The following is a 23,890-nucleotide window of genomic DNA, read 5'->3' on the forward strand; positions in this document are numbered from 1 at the left end:
CATTTCACAGTTCATATCTGTTAACGGAGACGACGATATACTCACGACGATATACGTTCGCGTTGTTGACTGGGGAAACTGTTTGCGCACTTTAGTTCAAACGACGACATCTCAGCGCTGAAACCCCATATCAGCTTCTGTTGAAGGACCAAACTAGCAGCGTCGTCCATGGGGATCTCCGGCCGGAGCCTCGGCTCAGCTATAAAGGCTGTTCTCTGCACTTACAGGAGGTTTTCTACTTACACTGGAAAACAGTGCACTAAACAGTAGGGCTGTTTGATTATGGCAAAAATCATAATCGCGATATTTTTTGGTCTGTATTGAGATGACGATTATTTAACACGATTAGTCATTGACTTTGGAAACATCATGCATTTGTTGAACTTTTAAAAAATATATATATTTTTAACAGTGGATTTACTTGAACATTATAATTCAACTGGAAAATAAATTAAAAATGTATTAAAAAAGAATATGATATAATAAATAAAAATAAATAAGATCATCTATGAGTGCACGTTCAAAACCAAATGAAAACTACTAAACATATAAAGAAAAGAACTAAAATAAATTAGACCAAATAAATCAGACGAGTTTGGGCTTTTAGGGAGGGGCAAAAGCGCACCGCTATAAAACAAAGGGGTGTGCTGGATTTATAATACAAGACAAAATGAGACCATACGGCACAGTTATCGTTTTAATGTATACATAAAAACTCAGATACTAAACTTTGATACTACATTAAAGACGTAAACTCAGATATTAAAAATAAACTTAGATACTACACTAAAGACGCAAACTCAGATACCGGATTAAATACGTAAACTCAGATACCACATTAAAGACATAAACTCAGATACCGCATTAAAGACATAAAGTCAGATATCGCATTAAAGACGTAAACTCAGATACCACATTAAAGACGTAAACTCAGATGCCGCGTTAAAGACGTTAACTCAGATGCCGCGTTAAAGACGTAAACTCAGATGCCGCGTTAAAGACGTAAAATCAGATACCGCATTAAAGACGTAAACTCAGATGCCGCATTAAAGATGTAAACTCAGATGCCGCGTTAAAGACGTAAAATCAGATACCACATTAAAGACGTAAACTCAGATACTGTATTAATGAAAGTTATATACTTAGATAATATACTAAAAGGCATTTTTTCAGATACTATATTAAATATTTCAACTTAGTGTATGAAAAAGCACAATTTCAGATACTGTATTGAATATTTAAACTCAGATGCTATACTGAAAAGCAAACGTTTAGATACTATGTTACGTATATTACAGGTACTACATAGCATAAATTCAAATCCTATATTTAATATTAAAACTAAGATGCTGTGGTAAAAAGCATAAATTCAGATACTGTGCATAAACTTGGATACTTGCTGAAAAAGCTTTATATCAGATACTCTGCTTAAAAAGTTAACGTGGACACAAAAAATACTGTGCTCAGAGCTTGTATGTATTAGGGCTGTACTTCTTTTCCTGAGACAAAGATAAAAGTGCACTCATTGAAAAAACTGCTGTGAGGATGAAGGAGACTTGCATCTGGGAAGATGAAAAAGCAGCTCAAAGCAGGGCTTATCTGTGTTATTTCCTATGGAGACGTCTTTAATTTTGAACCTTTAAATCACAGATGGAAGACAATTATCTTGCATCTTGTACTTCACTGCTTTGCATGTTAGTTTGTAAGTAATATGAAACGTAAGAATGAGTTTTCTGCAATGGTCCAATGGTGATTGACTATTAAAAATCTATTGGTCCAATGGTGATTGCAATGGTCTAATGGTGATTGACTATTAAAAAAATGAGTCAAGCCTTAGGTTAAATTGCCTAATTAAATCAAAATATATTTAAAAAAAAACAGATTCTGTCTGTTCCAACAAAAATATTTTTTTCCCTTTATTCAAAGTGAGAAAGAGAGAGAGATGTGGATAAACAAATCACTTTACTGAGTTGATGATGTAAATGCAAACATGGCTCACAGCTGGGCCGTGGCAGCGCCTCTTAAAACACAGTGTGGGTTTGTGTGAGATGCACTGCCTTCAGACATTATTTAGGATGACGTGAATAGAAATATATGAGAAGTAGTGCACAGCCTGTTTTCAGCAAGTTGTACTAATTTTATATACATTTATGTGTAGATTTCCTCATTCAGCTCAAGCTAGCCTCTTAAAGTGCAGCGGCCCATTTGTGGATTATGTGAATTCCTTACTCTCATAACTACAAAACCTGAATAATTTATATTAGTTACTGAATAATAACTAATAATAATAAGCCCGTCGGTTAATGTGTTAAAGACCAGAGCAGGCGTTGTGACAGACACAGATTACACCTAGACTCGGGTTCTTTTACATTATCACAGCGCGTGATTAAGTTTTATCTGTGTCCAGCAAATCGTCCGCAAAATTTGACTGTGGCTTTGCCATTCAAAGTAGCCAAAGTCCTGGACATTGACCCCTTCTCCGAAAGCTCTGTACGGAGATTGCTCCGGAGAGACAGTGGTTGGAAGCAGCTTTGATTCTGTATGCAGTCGAAACAGAACAGAGTTGATGTGGAAGATAAGGGGACGTGGGAAGAGCTCATCTGAGAACAAGGCCACCTTCAGATGCTAAAAAAACAGTCTCGAAAAGATCAGGGAATGGTTTGAGTTATATAAATAATAACGAGTCATATAAATAATTGTGATTAACAATTTAATTGTCTTTTCTTGTTCATTGTTTGCATATTAATATACAATAGACATTCTATTAGCATGCATGCTAAAAACACTTGATAAACAAACATTACTCAGCACTGTCCTCTAAACATGTTAAAGCACAAAGTTCGAAGTTGTTTCATAGGTTCCTTGATGTCCCAATGAATGCATTTACTGCTTTGTTTTATTCCTGTGTATTTGCCTCAACCCAACACACCCAATTCACATTCTGTTTGTTGCAGCGTAATGTGACACCAAAATCTAGCAACTGTGAAAAATGGTTGCAGTCAGCTTAAATAAATGCAATCATCTCAAATAATTACAATTTAGTGATTATGTAACTACTGTGACAGGCCTGTTTTCCATTTTTAACAATGACTGAAACTTTATTAGACTGCAGCTCCTATTCACAGTCACTGACATATCTAGGAGTTCCAGAAGGCCGCTTGCTTTTTCCCACAAAATTGGTCCCACCTATTGTAAACGCGATCAGTTGATTCCACTCTCAATTCCTAATTGTACTGGTGGTTAATCTGATGTGTAAGAAGTTCTGTCCAGCTCCTGACTGTCCAGCTCCTAACCAATGGAAGAGCATCACTCTAGATACCACAGGGAGAAAAAATTGCTAGGACACTTTTTCCATTGTGTGTTTCAAGATTTTAACCCTTAGTTTCCAACCAAAGTTTTTACAAAGCTGAAAAGAAATATCTTCATTTAGAGTATTAATGTGTTTGGGTATTTAGCTATTATAGATACAGGGATTTCCTAGAGGTTTACTCTTAATTATAGTGTCTGAGTTTTTACTGCTTTTTCAAATTAATAAAATGTTAAACTATATATCTATTTAGATATTCAGCTATTTAATCAACAATGAGCTGTGCACTACAGTTTATCATGAGCTGTTTGCCAAGCTTGTCCAACTTGGTAATGTTAGCTACAAAAGAAAGTAACTAACTCAAAGCATAGAGCAGGGCTAGACTGGCCTAAAGACTGTCCTAATCTAACGCAGACTAAACCCTTAGATTAAGCATGTTTACATGACAAACATCATGTGTTTGAAGAGTGCAGTTGCGGTGATGTGTGTTTGAATGCTGTTATGAGCCGGAGTCTTATTGTCCTGAAGCCTGCAGCACCTCGCCCAGTTAGATTCAGGTTTAAAGGCTGTGAACTGTGTGTTTGAACAGGTAGTACTGTTGGTCCTTATGCAAGACAGTCTCAATTGAGTCAGGCCAATATCTTTAATATAGTCTGCTGTGAGTATTGAATGTGTACATTTGTTCATGTTTATTGGACTTATTATAGGATTAGGAAGTACATTCTGTTCTATGTATATGTGGCAGAGGATCCTGTGAAAGATTGTGTTAAGGCAGAAGGCAAACATACTTTGACTACATTGTACATTGCTCTGTATTTGAGGCATTTAGGTTCATCAAGTGTGGCTGCACTCATTTTTTAATGTTTTTTCTCATGGCCTTATTGTTTTCTATGAGGGTTATTTACACAGTACAGAATCAGATACTCCAGCTTTATCTTCGTTACAGTTCATTATTTGGTAGTTTCATCCAAAAATGTGGGTGTTTCCAATCAGAATTGTTGTTAAAGTGAAATGCCTACTAATATTACAAATCAAATTTTCTATCTGAAATCAAAATTCTGTCTGAAAATTAAATGTGTGTTTACTATGTTTACTAATGTGTGAACATGCGCATTTGTTGGTGTGTCATTGCAAATGACATTAACAAACTACATACCTGAGTACACGTGCCAGTACATTTTATATTGCAGTTATTTATTGATTTAAGCTTAGAATTCTGTATAAGCCCAGTAGGACAAATATACATAGTTATATTTTAATTTTATAGAAAAAAATACATTAGACGAAAAACTTCTCAAAATACATTTACATATATAATATATAGCTAAAAAGAGTTTACATTTCCAAATAGTATTTTAGAGCATAGGTCATTTCAGCTTTTGTGGTGAAGGCATTCCAAGTACTAGTTGCTCAACCTTAAGTTAAACACGGATGTTCTTTAAAGAAGAAGCCGGAAGGATAGGTAAAGTCATCATTATCAGGCTTATTTAATGACAGGAGTGCTGTGTTTGTTACTGAGGGAGGGAGAGAGCTGACTGAGACAAACTGTAGATAATAACTATCCAAAGGTCGTTTAGCAAGAAGTCTGAGGATCGCTGAGGTACAGTGCATGTGTCTGTAAAAATGCTGTTAATGATCGAGCCGGCCTAATCGCCTAATCGCTTCCAAACAAAATCGAGCTCCAGGCAACAGTTAACGGAAAAAAGAATTAACTGTTTAAAACATCCTGTCATTATTCAGATGGACATTATAGGCCTTAGCACTACTAGCACATTATTATACATATTGTATCTGATAGATATTGTATCTGTCATATGAAAATATTGCAGCTGATTTTATTTATTTATTTATTTGTTTGCTTGTTTTTACAGCTTTTAAAAAATGCTAGCTGCCCTTTACATTGTAAGAACAATTCATGATGAACGGACCAATAAAAAATAACATTAAGGTCCATTACAGTTACACTGTTTTTTCCCTTTTACCATAAAGACACAGATCTTTATGTTAGATCTGCTTTTGGTTTGAATAGTCTAAATTTGTTGTTTTCTACTGAAGTAGAAAGTAAGTAGAAAATGTAACCAACCTCTAAGACTGAACTTTGGAAGTGTGAAAAAATATCCCTGCAGATTTCTCTGAAAAACTAAAAGCAAGTCTCCTGAAAACAATTTAAGGTCCCTATAATAAAGGCAGATGTTAATGATATGGCTCAACCAAAATAATTTACTTTAATTGGATTACATGGATAACTTGATTCATCCAAACACCAACAGAAATGCTCATCTGTAACTGTGAACGGTCACAGCACACCATAAATAACACTGGTATTGGGTCAAGTACCCATTTACATATTACTGCCTTCCGCAGTATCCGTTTTGGAAAGGTAATAACATAATAATGATCAACAAAATATTTTGCATGCCTAGCATACTTGAATTTCGTTGTATGAAATAGTATATCAGAAAATGTATATGACTGTATTTCATTTGCTTATTTTGACTAGAACACACATTGATCAAACAGCTGTGTCTGTCAGTGAAATCTGAGCCTGTTAAGGGATTAACGTGCCAAAGAGTGAACTCAGGCTTTTACAGTGAATGAGCAGGCCACAGCCTTTCTTCCCTGTGCACATAGCATTTCCTCAATGTAAAGCAGCACCTGAATTAGAGCATTCAGAACAGCAGACGCAGTCTAAAAAACAAAACAGTGAAGTGACATTTTAGAACATTTTGGATTACATTCTGTTGTGTAAGGCAAAAATTAATACCTAATAAGGCCTGCAAAGGTTTGTTGTGAAGCAAAAGAAAGCAGCAACAAAATACAAAATAATAAAATACAAAATAATGAACATTTTCTCAGCTCTGCAGTGCAGTTTGTTAGTATGCAAATGTTACTTCTGATGACACATTCTGATTGGTTAAGGAGCATTCTGCCTATATTGTTACTGCATGTTGTTTTTATAGTAACTGTAGTAACAGCTCACGTTACACTGCAGCTAATCATTACTAATTTTCTAATTCAGCACATACAAAAACAGAAAATGGTTACATTAGCTAATATTTCACTTGCAGCCCATGTGGTCTGAGTCTGTGTCAAATTCTAAACCTGTCATTGCCTCTAACAAGCTTTTCAGTCAGCAGCTGTGATGGTAGAACAACTGAGCCCCTCCAACAAAAAATCAAATATTAACCATTCCACCCTTTTTTGGATTATCAGTTATACAGCCATTTAACGTTGTACAACCTTTAACATTAAAAAGCCAAACTGTGCTTTATTTACAATTTAGTGACTCCTTTATTTTAAATACAGGGCATCAGACAATGCCATACCATGCTTATGTGATTTTTACAAAAAATACCACATTCACTGTTTTGCATTGCAAGCGTTCAGTTTGGCAAACGAGAGGGTCTGTAAAATGCTTTACAGACTGGCTGGAACAAAACTACACTAAAGTTGATCTGGCAAGTACTGAAAAAACTGAGCTGAACCTGATATTGCACCCGGTTGATGGCTCTATCCATGCTCCGTTTTTTTGACGGAACATTAAGGAATTTTTACAATGACTGCAAATACTCCGTAGCAGGTTTGACATTCAAAATGATTCGTTTTGTAACTTAATATAAGTTAGATTGCATTTGAAAAATAGCCGCACTGACTACGATCAGGCATGTTAGCATTCACTAGTTTGTGTAAACTTGCCACTGCACAACTGAATTTTGAACCGACTTTGGGTTGATAGCTAGACAGGAAAAATATGATTTAAAGAAACACCTCATTCATCAGCTGTGTTCATAGTTGTAGTCCACAAAGGCTGAAAGTCGTGTGACAGCTGTTATCAACAAGTGCGCAGATCTTCCTGTAAATGTTTAATTGATGAGTCAGGGAGGAATTTCCTTGTACACTAAACGCCAGAGCAGTGTGACTGACCTCGTGATCGACTCTGTGCAGTGGTGGTCCAGCCGCAGTCCAAGACACCCACAGCTCTGCACGACTGAGTGCCTTCTCGGTTCTACTTTTCTTTAGCTAATTTTGGGGGATTTTACTAGATGACTCAGGTATTTTAGAGCACGGACAGCAGTACACCACTCACTGCTGGACTAAATTTCAAAATTTTGACTTTGATACTGAAACCAAGTGCTCGCAGTGCTCCGTACCGAAACAATACTATGGCAAAAAAAGCAGAGAGCAGAGACAAATATTCTGTTTCTTAAAGCTTTTTTAACCACTTATGTCCAATGTTAAGTAAATCAAATAAGCAACTATATAATGTAATTGTAGTCTCATTCAACATGTTCGCAAGATTAACAATGAGAAGACAGTTTAAACTACAAAATAGCTTAACATCACACTGTATTTAAAACAAATAGAAAATAGGTTATCCCTTATTTGGATTGTTTCTTGAAGCACAAATTATGCACTATATTATGCAGTAAAACTCTTAATGGACACATCTGCCCGTCCATATCAAATTAGCTTATGTATTTTGATTGCCTTAGCAGAATTAGCAGAATATGTCAAAGTACTGCTATTGCGTTTTAATAAACAGTTGAAGGCATCATTATTTAGACTAGTATAGCATGTTGTAGTACTAAGAAAGCACTGAACGTTTGATATATTGTGCAGTGCTGGGTCTCCAAAAGTTTGTAGACTCCTGCTCCTCTAGTGTTTCTTCTGAAATCAAGGTTATTATAGGGAATTTGTCCCCCTTTGCTGCAGTAACAGCTTCTACTCTTCTGGGAAGGCTCTACACTAGTTGTTGGAACATTGCTGTGAGGATTTTAGTGCATTCAGCCACAAGAGCATTAGTAAGGTCAGGTACTGATGTTGGATGATCAGTTCTAGATCACAAACTCCATTCCAACTCATCCCAAAGCTATTGGATGGAGCTCCATCACTCCAGAGAACACAGTTCCACTGCTCCACAGCCCAGTGCTGGGGGGCTTTATACCCCTCTAGTTGACGCTTGGCATAGTGATCTTATACTCATGCTCCAAAGTGTCCCATTCTACAGGCAGGGCTTTTCTGTGGAGATTATACAAGCTGTGTGTGCGCAGTTGAACACCTGTGTCAGTAATGGGTTCAAGTTCAAGAGGCTTTATTGTCATTTCAGCTATATACAAGTACATAGTGAAACGAATACAAACGGTGTCTGGACACTTTTGGACATATAGTGTACCTGTGCTTTTAGACTCAAAATATCTGTGCTATTTTAGACAAACCCATTAAAATGTCTATGAAGACACTTCATAAGAATATAAATGAGCTTTGTGCTTCTTTAAATAATCAAATATCTTTTTTCTGTTTTGTAACTTTGTTTAAATTTCAAATTCTTGATATATGGTAGAATGCATTTGAGACATAGCTACACTGACTACAAACAGGCATGTTAGCATTCACTAGTTTGTGTGAACTTGCTTCTGTGAAACTTGCTTCTGTGAATTTTGAACTAAATTGAGTTAATAGCCTGACAGGTAAAGTTTAGATTTAAAGGAATATCTCATTCATCAGCTGTTTTCAGAGTTGTGATGCTCTGTGCTGCTTTGAATCATGACATAATGTACCAAAAGTGCAGAAAAGCCCAGCTGATTAGCACTCCAGGAAGGCTCAGAGACACACTAGCTAATCTACAGGGAACCCTTAACTGTAGTAGCGGAAATTTGCATAGCAGTTAACAACCTGATCATGCAGAGACGGTTGGGCCACAAAATCATGCAAATACATACAACAGGGAAACACCTCCTACTTAAAGCAATGAGCTCTGAATTTGAAATTCCATATACTGAACTGCTCAGGAAAGAAGGAAGGACTTCTGAATTTATTGCGAGACTCAGTAGGTGAACAGCCAAGACGTGTTTGGTGTCTGGTGTTTGTTTCTTTAGTTTTGCACTGGAAATCTTGAAATGCATTTAAATCATCACACACTTCCTTCAAACTGATTTGTTAAAAGAGACTTATCATAAAAAAGCTTTTCCTCACTTTTTTTGCCCAGTCCATACCGTCCATCTATGGAAGCTAAGCTGAAAAAACAGCCATTGTCAAATTAATTTCTGTGTCTCCACATTTACATATATCTGCTTATACACCCTACAGCAATTCAGCCTGACCCACAGGCACAGTTATTGGTAGGCCTTAGGAGCTTAAACGCAATGTTTCAATGCCAGATGATTTTTCTCCATCTCAGATTTATTCCTTTAGCAGTACTGTGACTTTTAAAGTTTACATTACAGCATTTGCAGTGTCCATCAGCCCCCCCGCATGACCCTCTCCATACTAAACACAAAGAGAGTGAAGAGAGGCGTTACATTAGACATGGACATACATGTTTTTTTCCAAAAGCAGATTTAAAAGGAGGCTAAAGTCAAAGAAGAGTCTCAAATTTTGCATATTTCAGGTTAGAGAAGAGAAAAACAGGATTATTGGATACCTGGCCGCCCCGCCTACTCATGATGAAGTTGAATGAGGTGCAATACAGGGCAGTCAGTCAGAACAGAGCTCATTTACATATATCAGTCTTAAAGATACAGCTTATTTAATTCTAAATAATAAATAAGGAAAGTTTGGAAAATGGTCATGTAAAATGGAATTATGACTGTCTTTGGTACATAAAACCATACAAATATTATAACTAGATCACAGGGGGGAAAAAAATGTAAGGAAAATGAGTAATATGGGCCTTCTCATATACGTTTATGGGATTATTTCTGACACTGTTTGACATACTGTTATCTGTAAAAATAGACTTGAAGATAATAAATGCCATGCACAGCAAATAGATATTGTTGTAATGAAACTGTGCAGTGTTCATTGATAACCAGATTCACACTTAAATTTATTTTATCACAATTTGTTTACAGATTAACATTTATTTTTGGCCTGTTAAGTGAAGGATCTAACGGATTGCCTTATGTTTAAGCAGTGAAACTGAGGAGGACATATCTTTGTTATTCTGTGTGTGTGTGTGTGTGTGTGTGTGTGTGGTTGGCACTGAATGGGAGCAGTGCACAGTCCTCTGTACTCTGCCAGAATGTTGAAAAGTTCAACTCCTTGTTTCTCAAAGGCATTTCTGTCTAGAAAAGAAACTAGTTTGGAGCTTAACTCTTTAAACTCTTAAGATCCACTGTCCACTTTACTGGAAAACATGGTGCACTTTTACCTGATTCAAATTAGATATGATTGATTTAAATAACATATATTACACAATTATTGTAGGTCAACTGAAAACTAAGTTTGTGTTGATGTATTAGATTTCATTTCATCAAACTGGTGTTCACATTTGAATTAAGTGAGTTCACTGCATTACTTTTTTCAGTGTTGAACCCCTCACAGGCTGGTTAAATGCACTTACACTACGCTTGTGAACAGGGAGTGATTGTAATCCTTTACCTTGACTCTCTCAAGCTGTATTTGGCCGGGTTTACTTTAACACAGTCAGAAAAGTTACTTATTCTCAGAATTATTAACTGTGAAGAAGAACATATGCTGCAGTATCTGTGTTAAAGATGGACTTTTGGCAGAAAATGCCAGGTAAGCATGTGTCAAAGAGGCTTCCCAGTGTTTTAGTGTGGGTTCAGGTTCATTTGAATGCGAGAGGGTGGATGGGATTAAACAAAGTGAGAAGGGCCAGGAGAGATGCAGAAGGCAAACAGCTAATGATTCTATTCAAAACAAATCAAGATTTATAAGTTTGTGCAGCAGTTTATGCAAAACAATGATATTGTGGCTAGTGGCAGCATTTTAGGTGTATGCAGTATATTTATTATTTCTCATTATGATATTGTTGTAAGGATACTGTAAAACCTACCTGAATGCCTTAAACTGCAATGGTCTTTATGTGGCCCACATTTCAGTTCCTCACGCTCATAACTAGACTTACATATTAGTTTCATGGTAGTTACTGAGTAAGTCATAATAGTTACATAGTAATTCATAATACAGCATAATTCAGGATAGTTACAGAATAATTCTTAGAAGTTACATTGTAATTCATAATATATACAAATTAATTCATAATAATTTTAGAGTAATTCTTAGTAGTTACATAGTAATTCATAGAAGTTACAGAATAATTTATAATAGCTACTGTGTAATTCATAGTAGTTACTGCATAATTGAGAACGGGTGGTGAATTATTTGTAGTAGCTACTGAATAATGTGAAATAGTTACTAAATAATTGATAGTAGACACTGAATCATTCAAAACAGTTACCTAATAGTTGCTGAATTATTGATTGTAGACAAATAAACACTAAATAATTCATAGTAGTTAGTGAATAATTTGTAGTAGTTACCGAATAATTTATAATAGTTACTGAATAATTGATAGTAGACAAGTAGACACTGAATAATTCATAGTACTTAGTGAATAATTTGTAGTAGTTATTGAAAAATTGATGGCACCTACTGAATTATTCACACTGAATGATTTATAGTAGTTACTGAATAATTCATAGTAGTTACCAAATAAAAAGTCATAAGATTAATAACTGAAAATAAGACTGAGATTTAAAGGAATTTTAAAAAGCTAATAAATGGTTATTAAAAACTAGTGACCGCAGGGGTTCTGTAATTTCTGTTTCACACACATACATGTGCTCAACTGCAGCAGAACCACAATGAGGAATAGCATTATTAATGCATGAGTTATGCATGCTGCTTTAGGGTCTCTAAGTAGTTCACAGATTTGGTAACCATTTATATGTTATACATTATATAATATGTTGTATATGTTTCATGTGTATTCATTATGTTTTCCTCTCTTGCCCCCCCATTGCCCTCTGTTCTGTCTCAGAGACGCATTCACACTCACTTCCTTTTCCTTCCCTTTTTGTTTGCAGGTGTTGGTGATGTAATGGCTTTGAGCAGTGGATCCTAGTGTGTGTGTGTGTGTGTTTGTGCACATGTGTGTGTGAGTGTGTGTTTGTGGGCGCAGTGTTCTCCTCAGAGAGACGCAGGCAAACAAGTGACAAAGAAGAAACCACAGCAGCCGTCAGGAGAGAGAAAGAGAGAGACTGAAGCCGCATTTTAACCTGCCGGTGAGTTTACGTCATGCATGTGCAAACCTTTACCTGCTCTGTCTATCAGAAATTTGGGGGCACCGAGCTTTCCAAATGTTTTTGTACAAATGAGCCTGTTTTCTTTGACCTTTTGCAACTTAATGTTTAAACCACCTCTGTGTCAAAAGATTAGCTTGGTACAACGGCATAGAAAGGAAAACTATCAAACAAACACAATTTAGTAAAAACCTGCTGTTCATAGCAAGGAAGACACTATGATGATCATGTTCTGAAGATAATTATATTTTAATAAATGAATTACTGGCATACTGTACTAACCTAATTAAAGCTTATTACAGACTAAGGTTTATTATTCAGTTACTATATGGACTACGTTGCAAACTGGCTGAGTTATTATTAGTCATAGAGGTGCGTAGTAAAACTTTGGACCCCACCAGTGGGTCCTGACCATTTAAGGGGTTAAAGTCAGAAGGTATGATCCCTATATGTGGCAGTGCCACAGCTATCTGTGGGCAGGAATTCGAGAGAGCACAGTTAGCCTTGCTCTCTCTGGGTGGGAAGGATGGTCCCCCTCTCCTCTCGTCTCTCGATGTTAGCCAGTGGGAGTGTCAGGTTAACGAGAACACTGATGGCTCTCTGTGTGTGAAATGTTGCGACTGTGTTGAGCTGCTAGCGAGCAGAAGATGGCTCCACAAAGACGGCTGTGCCGAGACAAAAGGAACACCAACCGCCATTTCTGTTATGTTAGCTAACAGATGCCTGCACTGGCTAGCATTATGCTGAGGTATGGGGGAGCATCATACCCTTCCCGAGAGAGCGAGGCCAATTGTGCTCTTTTGGACTCCTGGCCACAGATGGCTGTGCATCACCAGGGATTGAACTCATGATCTCCTGATGATAGGGCCAATGCTCTCCATCTCGTTATTTAAAAAAAAAAAATAGTTCAACTGAGGGTAGGATGGTCATCGACCATCGATTGATTGGGGGAGACCTAGCTAGTGGATGAAGTTCACAAAAAGACTAAATTGGGGAGAAAATTAACTGAAAAAAAATGTGTGTTCAAAAGTAACTTTACAGGAGAAGGAAAAAACCTTAACTGTCAATGCAAGTTATGTAACAAGATTTTATGTTGTTGGTCTGTTCCTTCAGTTTATTGCAAATGGTTTTATAATGTGGTCACTCTTAATTTATATTATTTATCTGTCATTTGCAGAGGCATAACCTAAAATATTAAATCTACTTTCATTACAGTCCTTAAGCACATTTTCTTAGAGTAGAATTAAGTGTAGTATGTGAGTTTCAATTTCCAATAACAGTTTTAGTGTTTAAAAAACACTTTTATAACTTTTACTACCAGACTTCCAGCCTGAGGAAGCAGTTACCTGGTTGGCTAGCTATTCTTACCTAAGTAGCTACCACTGTCTTTTCCTTTCTTTTTATTGTGTCTTTTAAAAATGAAAAAGCAGTTTAAAAAAGCTCTTTATTAAAGTTAAAGTTGTTGTTTTTATTCTGTTGTGAGTGTCTGCTAGCTGTTTTTTTTTTTGCAATGTTCAAGGTTAGTTTAGGTGGCCTGTAATTTTCACTAGTTTTCAGTAGGAATTTTTAGTAATCTTTCCACCCCTGCATGTGATCGGCCTTTACATTCACAAACTGAATGCTGCTATGATAAAACCAGAACAAAGACTGTGGCTCATGGTCAGGGCTACCTTTGGCTGCATTTTGTGCAAATTGACTTTAATTCACCAGCTTAGCTCTCTGAAAGCAAACCATAGTGGAATCAGTATAATACAGTCTTAGAAGTTTGGAATTGGTATAGAGTGTGTTAGTTTAACTGTTTTGATCTGTCGTTTGAATGAAGAGCCTATTGTGTGCTGTTAACTGTTTTCTTTGTCTATTCAGACAATAATGTACAGTGATTTGTTGCAGGCAGGATTGAAAAAGCCTTGTGAGAATCCCCTAATATCAGGTTTTTAGGTTAAAAAGGGAGCAAACAATAGTTACGACAGGTGTGGACCTGGAGTTCTTTCCCTTATTCATTGGTAATAGAGTACGTGCACACAGGCACACTCACAAACTTCTTTTATACAGTGTCAGAACATACATACGGTACTGTGCAATGATCTTATATTTAAATTTAAGTTTAATGTATCTTTTGGATTGTTTACTTGTTCATTTGTATTTGCGCTATTTTTTTAACAAATTAATCTTTACTGCCATGATAAATTGTTTTCCCCACTATTTTCTCAGATGCCTACACTGTAAAAAATGTTTATTGAGTTCAACTTAAAAAATTACTTTATGTTGTAATAAAGGGTTTAACTGCTTTTAATCAACTCAAAAAATACTTTGAATGAAACAAAATCATTAAGAACAGCATTATTTTGCTTCAATTCAAACCTTGAGATGAAGTTCAGTTTAAGACATTTGCACAGTTCTGTATTACCAATACGTACTACATATATGTAAGTAGCTATTTGTAACAAGCAACCCTAATTGTAATCTGACTAACCAGAAAGAAATGGGTCATCTTTTTACTTGTGCAGGTTACCTAGTGGCCATTTCACTGGCAGAATAGAAAAAGACCTGTATTTCCCTGTTAACTCTGTTATCAGACTAACTAGGACACTGTAGTTTCTCTGGGTGTGAAATGTTGTGACTCTGTGTTGAGCTGCTAGTGAGCAATGAGGACCGAAAGGGGAGGAGTGAGAACAGTTCACACTTCTCTACAAAGACCCCAGTGCTGCGATAATACAAACAGCACAACTGCAGCTTTCTTTATAGTAAAAAATCGTGTACATCTGCCACAATAAAAATAGCATATAGAAAATAATAAATAAATAATATATAGCATATAATAAAAACACCGTTATAAATGTTGCTTGCTCACAAAATGAAAGTCCAGTTTGCAGTGCTGTGAATCATACGCGTCTCTGTTAAATATATTGAATTTATTTCATCAACATTATTGAAGAAAAATTGGCATGGTTCAACTGAGGGACCTAAATAAGTATAACGTAGGTAAGCTGTGAAAAGAAACAAAAAGAAACATCTAGCTTTTGAAAAAAAGCGCTTACAAAAGTCTTGTAGGTTGACCTGGTTTTTCTTCCGGTTTTCCAACAAAGTCAGAACATTTTTGCCCTGAAAATGTATTAAAACAAACACACACACACACACACACACACACACACACACACACACACACACACTAAATACCTGCATTTGCTCTTTGAGAGCCTCCCTAGTTCAGGATAAAGTTTCAGCGACGATAAAGGGCTGTTTGTTGTTTTTTCACATGTAGGCCTCCAGGAGCACCTGCCGTTTAGAGAAAATGTGTGTTAAGAGCTTTGCCATTTTCTGGATATCTCTGCACAGAAAAAAACCTAAACGTGTAAATGTATGTGTTTGTGTTTAACGGATTCATGAATTTAGGCAGAGTCTGTGTTTCCTAGGTCGCAGCACTGATCACACACAGCTAACCACGTCTCTTACTTATTTAATGTCACGTCACGTCATCCCAGCGGAGTGTATCACTAGGCAACCGGTGCCTTTGCCTGGGCAAAAGTCAACGCTGCACCCGCATCAGGTGGCTCTGTCTCCATTAAACAACCTTTTATCCCCAGACACAGAGCTGTTTGTATTATGGGAGGCTACAGACATAGCACACAAACCACATGAGAATGAAAGAGTACAATCAAGCAATTCAAGCATATGCTGTATTAAAATGAGTTCAGCATAAATGAGTAGAATGGCCTCTTGATGTCAATATATACACGCGTGACATAGGAAAGAGAAACATACTGTGAAGAAACATATCAAAACAAACCTCATATCTCCAAAAAAGTCACTTTGCAGGAGACGGAAAAAAAATTGGTTACACTTCCTATAAATTCTGTATTCACAACGTGTTAAATGGCGTACATGATACCTTATAACACCTGGTATAAGCTTGTATATTTGCTTATAAGAAGTTATAGGGCTTAATACTTTATAAAATAAGAGTATACAACTTTATGATATCAGATTTCATAACACATCACAATATCTGAATATAGAATATAGTAAACATGAATGTTGTAATGCACTATAACAGAATATAACAAGGTTCTGGTATATTTTCTGCATCACAGCAGACAAAGGAGTACATCCAAGATGTATAATCACTTAAGCCTCCAACTAAAAAAGAATTTTTTTTGAGAATTTGTTTTTTAAAAAAGCAAGACTTTTATCATGACTTTTATAGGTAGTGTGAATTTGATAGTTTATTTTAGCTAAGTGGTAGCTACATTGCTAAGCTAGGTTTGCTTCAGGTGCTAGACTGTTAGCAGTTAGTAATCAAAGCTAAATCGTTAGCAGCACAGAAACTGCTTTCTGTTAGCCGGTAGATAACAACACTTTTTGGGACATAGCTAACGTTAGCAGTGGTTTTGAGCTAGTTTTGCTAATTCAAGCTTACCTGCACTGGAGCAGAGCAGTATACTCACGGTTGATGCTTAGTGTGCAAGACAGACCCCTCGATGGCATGAACTATGAACTGTGGAATGACTTTCCCACACCACACAGTTTGCACATGATTATCTCACATCACTTGAAGACAGTAAAGAGCACTTATAATGCTCTATAAAGTGTTATGTAATTCAATGAAATTTCCTCAACATTTATAAGACACCCTGAAAACCTCATTTCACATGTAAACGAGTTGAACTATTAGTTTATAGAAGTGTGTAATAAATCTTTGGGCCTGTCGGTGGGTCCATGACCACGTAAGGGGTTAAGGTCTTGCAAAATACAGGATTCATAATAAGTGTTAGCAGTCCATTCATCATGAAATTTCAACATAATGTAAAGGGCAGCTGGTGTTTTCTAATTATGTCAACCAAACAGGTGTACTGCATGATACCGATCAAGCAACTTACATCCTACAATACTCTGTGGCATATATAAAAGTGCAGTGCAGACCTAGATGACCTTAGGGTTGAATTAAGATAGCAAGAGGAAAAGGTCCACATCCACAGGGCATGAGGGGTCACAGAATGGTTTGACGAGTATGAAAGTGGTGTAAATCATGTACTACGGCCGTCACAGTCACCAGGTCTATACCAGTGTGCCCTGGAGCTGTTCTGACAGGTTGTGGTGGCCCACCATCTACTCTGACTGGCCACTTCATTAAACACGCGTCCTTGCATTACTGGTGGTATGTGTTAGTGTGTGTTTCGCTGGTATGAGTGGATTAGACACAGCAGTGCTGCTGGAATTGTAAGTGTCACTGCTGGACTGCGAATAGTCCAGAACCAAAAATATCCATCCAGCAACATGCTGTGGGCAGCGTCCTGTGGAGGACCAAAGGATGACCAACACAAACTGTGCAAAACAACGGATGAGCTATCGTCTCTGACTATATATCTACAAGGTGGACTGACAAGGTAGGAGTGTCTAATAGAGTGGACAGTGAGTGGACACAGTGTTTAAAAACTCCAGCAGCACTGCTGAGTCTGATCCACTCAGACCAGCACAACACACACTAACACCACAGCAGTGTGTCTGCAGTGCTGAGAATGATCCACCACCCAAATAGTACCTGCTCTTGTGGTGGCCCTGACCTTTGAAGAACAGGGTAAAAGGGGGCTAACAAAGTATGCAGAGAAACAGATGGACTACAGTCTGTAATTGTAGAACTACAAAGTGCACCTATATGGTGAGTAGATCTAATAAAATAGACATGGTCGGTGTATATTGTTGCTCTCAGAACAAAACCATGTAGCTCCATTTTTGTCATTATTTATTTTTTGACTTAATTTTCTGGGCTTTACATTTGGTGAAAATGTCATGAATGGACCAACAGGAAATTATTACGATGTATTAACACTCTGACATTTTATTATTGTCTGTATGGCAGCACTAAAACTCCAAGGAATTCTTCACTGCAGTAGCTACACAATAACCAGATAATGATAATGATTTAACTATAGAGTTCAAGCCTGGCTAGAATATGATGACACTCCCTAAAGGCACTCCCTGCCATATCCAGCATGTGTACCCTATGATTTTACAGTAGGGCTGTAATCTGTTGTCATATTCCTGTCACCCATTTGAGACAGACCTATAACAGTGCTCTAACTTACTACAATCTCATTTATCTGATGTAAGGTCATGTTTATTGCAGTTTATTGGTGTTGCATAAATATTCAACATTGTTAAACTACACCAAAGCCATCAAAACCATGTGTTCTGTCTTTGAGCAGCACAGCACTTTCCTTCTGACGTTTGCATAGACAAGCTCAAAGTCTGTCTACAGTTTTGAATAGCACAAATTAAAAGAGAAACAGACAGAATTGTTCACACTGGTGGTGATAGGAACCAGACGTCTGATAAGTTTAATGTCTCTAAAAGCTCCTCACAGGAAGTTATTATACAAAATGTGTATGAATATGTTAGTGTCTGAGACATTGGTTTATGATAGTTTTGAGACAAAGTTTTAGACTAAAATAGTGCAGAGATACATGCAGGGTAATATAAGGAAAATAGAACCGAGAAAAAAGCTATTTTTTTCAGACTTACCAGTGAGTGGGAATCAGCATTATCAACATTACTTATAGAAACTCAAAAGACAAGTGTGAGTTCAATAGTGGTTTTGCATGGTAAATAAAATGGCTGTATAGACATCGTGACTCCTGGTTCCTATTACCACCAATGGAAAGAAATCTGTAAGTAGAGTCTGTAAGTTACTCTAAAGTGAATCATTTCTTATCAAACCACTCTGAATGACTTTGTTTACAAATCGATTTAAATACAACTTTGTGTAAATTCGATAGTGACACCTATAGATATTAAAAGCATAAACTAGGCCAAGGATTAACCTTTTGCATTATGTGAATTTCTGCATAAGTTTGACCTAAAATGTGATCAGATCTTCAATTAAGTCATAACAGTATGAACATGTTTACATGCTGTAGATGAATACATAGATGAATATTTGTTGTGGTATGTGTTGTCCTCTTCCACAATAGAGACATGGCATTAATGCAAAAGCAATACACTGCTGGAACAATAAATGTTTAGGGGTTTTAATATCTACACTGGAACTATAGCCATTTCATGTACTATCCAAAACAACCAGTGAACCTACATATGTCCTCTGAGTTTGTGTATCAAGTTGATGATAGTAAATGGTGGTAAATCTAAAAAAATAAATTTGCTTAGGGGACTGACAACGCCCTGCATGTTCCTATATATACACACAATTCCCCTTTAACAATATGCCTCACAATACAGGTCTTCAGACGAAACCATGGAGTCCAGCCCAGGGGAGGTGGACGGAAATACAGAAGAGCTAACAGGTCAGAGGCTCTGCTGTCATTTCTAACATGTTGTTTAGCCATACTAATTAGAAATATTATGACTAGTTGTTCATCATATTAGAATGTCACTAGTTTTGTCACACTGTGGTGCGTTTGGTGTTGTATTCTGTACACCAAAGCAAAAAAAATGATATGTGAAACAGCTTCAGGTATGACTTTGATGACTAAGTTAAGCATCAGTTTTAGCAACATGCCTGAAAATCCTAAACAGTCCAAATGAAACAGCATATCTGTCATCTGTGTTCATTAGGGAGGAAGAAGTCACGGTTCAAGTTCCTGAAGACGCGACTGTTTGGCCGTCTGAAGAAAAAGGAGACTGAAGGCCAGATGAAGCAGAGCAAGTCCACCAGTGATGTTACTGCACAGGGGGTCAGGAGAGGAGAAGACGACTCAGAAGATGACTGTCAGTGAGTAGATAACTTACTGTTCAAACAAATCTGTTGGATTTGTCACTTACAACAGTTGACAAGCATTTAAAATAGTGAAACTGGTATTACTAATGGATGCATTGTGTTTAGATAAATAAAAATAAATGTTTCACAGGAATGATAGATGGCATGTGCATTATCCACTATGTTAAAGGCAGGCTTCAAAAAGACACCTTAAGCTTTTTTCTCAGGGTCACTTACTTTAGTAATTAAATACGGTAGTCTATTTTGCATAAAGTTGTATATTCTTTTGTTGACTGGGACTTTGAATATAGAATCAGTTAATAATAAACCACTTTGTTCTATTCTAATTGCAGTTCTTATTAGGGTCTGCTGTGATACAACACAAAAACTAGCATTTAATGTTATGTAATATTGATTCAGCATGTAATATTCTGTGTTCTGTATCTTCTTTTCGTTCAAAAATGCTCTCTCATTACAGTACCCATCATGCATTAAGCAAATGCATCATAAAGAAATCCACTGATGTACCACTCATATAGAGGCTAATAAATACAGATGTGATGTTCAGCTTTCTAGAAGCGCTGTTGGCTATCTGGTTTCCTTCTTCAATAGCAAAATAGTGGAGAAAAACATCTCAGAACAGCCAGCCCCCAATATTTACATGTGCAAAGATTTTGCATGCTTTGTTGAAAAAAGTGATGGGGACACATTGTCTACAATGTCTACAAAACTTTGCCGATTTTTCTGTGCAGCTTGCATTTATTTGCTAAGTTTAACATATTGGAAAAGGCTAAAATGTTGACATATATACATACACACAAATGACATATTGGCTGAACCCTAGTCTTTTCATGTCCATGTGCTCTTTATCTAATGTTTCAGGTACCCACAAGGGACATTAAGTTCTAGGGCACTGTCCCATGACAGCATTTTCCTGGCTGATCAGTCTCAGTCCTCAGAGCCCAAAAGGGTCCTCTCACAGGAGAATGTGCACAGCAAGATTAAAGCACTGCAGGTGAGGCAGCAGTCTCAAAGCAGTTGTCTGAATAAAAAAACGCTGACCTACACTCAGCTCCACCCTGTCTATATGATTCTATTCACAAGCATTACTCATACATTCAAAAGTCTGTAATCTTATCTCGTAGGTCGGGGCTTTATCAGGAGTCATTATTCTTTTTATGGTGTGTATAGGCTATGAATGTTGTCTTAGCAATGGTGACACTGGTTGTTGCTATTAGCTGTATTTGCTAACGTTTCAAGCATATCAATAGCACCAGCTTCTAGAGGAGAACTTTAGTAAGATGATTTGCGTAGAATGTAAATGTAACCTAGAAAGCGAATAAACTGTCTTCAACTCTTGACAGGTGAAGCTACAGCAACAGAACATGCGACTGGGCCCTCCTCCCTTCTTGATTCCTGGAAAGCGCATTGAAGACTCAGGAACAATGTCTGAAGATGATGGCTTACCCTGCAGTCCTCCTGAAATGTCTTTCCAAGAGGTAGCCACGCAAGGAGCATCCTATAAGGTAGAGGAAACTGCTCAATGTCCAGCTAAAACATGATTAAAAGTGTTTTTGCAGTTTGATTACTATCAGTAACCCCTACTGAAATCTGCATCCTTCACAGGATCCTGAGGCAACAAAACATCTCAGTTCATTAAGTTTGGCAGGAACAGGCAGTGAAGAGGAAGAGCAGGTAATGCCACATCCCATGGGTAACCTCAGTCTAAATACTCCATTGCTGGAATGTGCCTGTAGTAAATATTAGAGTGTTTCATAATGAAACAATTACATATCCTCCTTAATATAACAAAATACCTTTACTTGAATCTCAGGGTGGTTCCTCACAGCCCCCATCAAGGCCTCTCTCGCCGGTCTCTCGACTGTCTCCGCAGGCAGTCATCTCATCACCTACAGATATACCCTCAACTCCTGCTGGGGTGGATTTCAGTAGCCCTGCTCATCATGTCTCCTGCTTAGACAATTCAGCCGCTCGTCACCGCATGTCCATTAAGCCCAGGAATCAACGAGCCAGCACCAAGGGAAGGAAACAGCCAGCAGTAAGAATTTCTAGCTTAAGAGAGCAGTGTCTACAGACACAGTGCACTGGTGGAGGTGCAATGTAGTGAGTTAGCTGCTAATACCTTCCATGCAAATGAACACAGGCACAACTTCTTAACACCTGACCTGCACAACATAATCTCCTATGATCACAAGCTTTTTATATGAAAGCTCGCTTCCACTAGGTAGGAGAAAAAAAAATGTCTTTCTCTTAATCTGGTTGAAACAGTGACTCATTCGGTCAAAATAATGACTTGTTTTCTCAAGATTTTGAACTAAGAAGTCAAAATAACGACAAGAACATAACAAGAACATTGTGATGTGTTTTGAAATAACACATCACAAGAAAATAAGTGATTATTTTGACTTTCTCTTTCAAAATAAATGTTTATTTTCGGCTAGTAGTATGAGCTAAACTTGAGCTCTGTGCAGACCGCTTTTGGAAACCTTGCGATATTGTAAAATCCTTAACTGCACTCAGTGCGTCCAAATTGTTTAGGGACTGTATGATTCTGTGCTTGTAGTGAGTATAACCTTTTAGTGATGTGCAGCGCAAACCGTGACATCTCTGCAACAAAAAGCCACGATGCATGTAGAAGCAACAGTGTGCACAAAATAACAAATAACCAGTAGCTTTAGTAATGCAGACCTGCCAGGATCTCATGACCTGTGATTATTTTTGCAGCAGCTTTCCTCAGTAATTGTGGCAATACTTGTACTTTGTTTTAAGAGAGAACTAGGCTAGTTATATTCTCTTGGACTCCCTCTAGTTGAGACACTGTGCAAACTGTAAATAAAACGAGACTACATAGTACAGAGACAATATATCAAATGTTGAAACTTTATTGTTTTTTTTATTGTTTTTTGAAAAATATATGCTTTATGTATTTTTATAAAACATTTATAAATATATGTTTTGATTCCAACATGTTTGAAAAAAAGTTGGGACAGTTACATCAAAAGACTGGTAAAGTTATATAATGCTACACTGGAACATCTCACAACTAATTAGGTTAATTAGGAGCAGGCCAGTAACATGATTGGGTATAAAAAACTGCCACCTTCTCTGGGCCTGACACAGTTCAAAAGCCAGTGAGGTATGGGGTTGCATTAGGGCACATGGCATAGGTGACTTGCACGTCTCTGAAGGTACTATTAATGCTGAACAATATATACTTATATATTTTGGAGCAACATGTACTGCCATCCAGACAACGTCTTTTTCAGGGAAGACCTTGATTATTTCAGCAAGACAATGTCAAACCACATTCTGCATGTATTAAAACAGCACGGCTCCGTAGTAAAAGAGTCCAAATGCTAAACTGGCCTATCTTCAGTCCAGACCGGTCACCACTGATTACCTTTGGCGCATTATGAAACAAAAATATGACAAACCCTGAACTGTTGAGCAGCTGAAATGCTATATGAAACATTTCACTTGCAGAACTACAGCAGTTGGTCTCCTCAGTTCCCAAACGCTTACAGAGTTTTGTTAAAAGAAGAAGTGATGTAGCACAGTGATAAACATGCCCCTGTCCCAGCTTTTTGAAACGTGTTGCTGCATCAAATTCTAAGTGGGCATATATTTAAAAAAAAAACCAATACAATTTCTCAGTTTGACATGTTGTCTTTGTACTATTTTCAGTTATATAATTATATAATATGGGGTTTAAACAATTTGCACATCATTGTTTTCTGTTTTTATTTACATTCTGCACAGCATCCCAACTTTTTTGGAAATGCCAGCATTTTTGACAGAAGTCTT

The 23,890-nt window shown here is 37.1% G+C and overlaps 1 protein-coding gene across 2 annotated transcripts in view; it reads left to right on the top strand.

Annotated features, from left to right (window-relative positions):
- cracdlb (cracd like b) overlaps positions 1-23,890 on the top strand; it is a 30,233-nt gene that overhangs the window by 103 nt on the left and 6,240 nt on the right. The window contains exons 2-8 of one of the 2 annotated variants that reach the window (XM_036557392.1): positions 12,139-12,336; positions 19,588-19,652; positions 19,924-20,080; positions 20,948-21,080; positions 21,430-21,591; positions 21,692-21,760; positions 21,900-22,124. In XM_036557392.1, coding sequence (XP_036413285.1) covers positions 19,604-19,652; positions 19,924-20,080; positions 20,948-21,080; positions 21,430-21,591; positions 21,692-21,760; positions 21,900-22,124 — 795 coding nt within the window. In that variant the 5' untranslated portion in view covers positions 12,139-12,336; positions 19,588-19,603. Of the gene's footprint in view, positions 1-12,138; positions 12,337-19,587; positions 19,653-19,923; positions 20,081-20,947; positions 21,081-21,429; positions 21,592-21,691; positions 21,761-21,899; positions 22,125-23,890 lie in introns of those variants that run through there. The other variant, XM_036557393.1, reaches the window with a different exon arrangement.

This window comes from Colossoma macropomum, unplaced genomic scaffold, assembly GCF_904425465.1.
Source record: "Colossoma macropomum unplaced genomic scaffold, Colossoma_macropomum, whole genome shotgun sequence".
Lineage (NCBI taxonomy): Eukaryota > Metazoa > Chordata > Actinopteri > Characiformes > Serrasalmidae > Colossoma > Colossoma macropomum.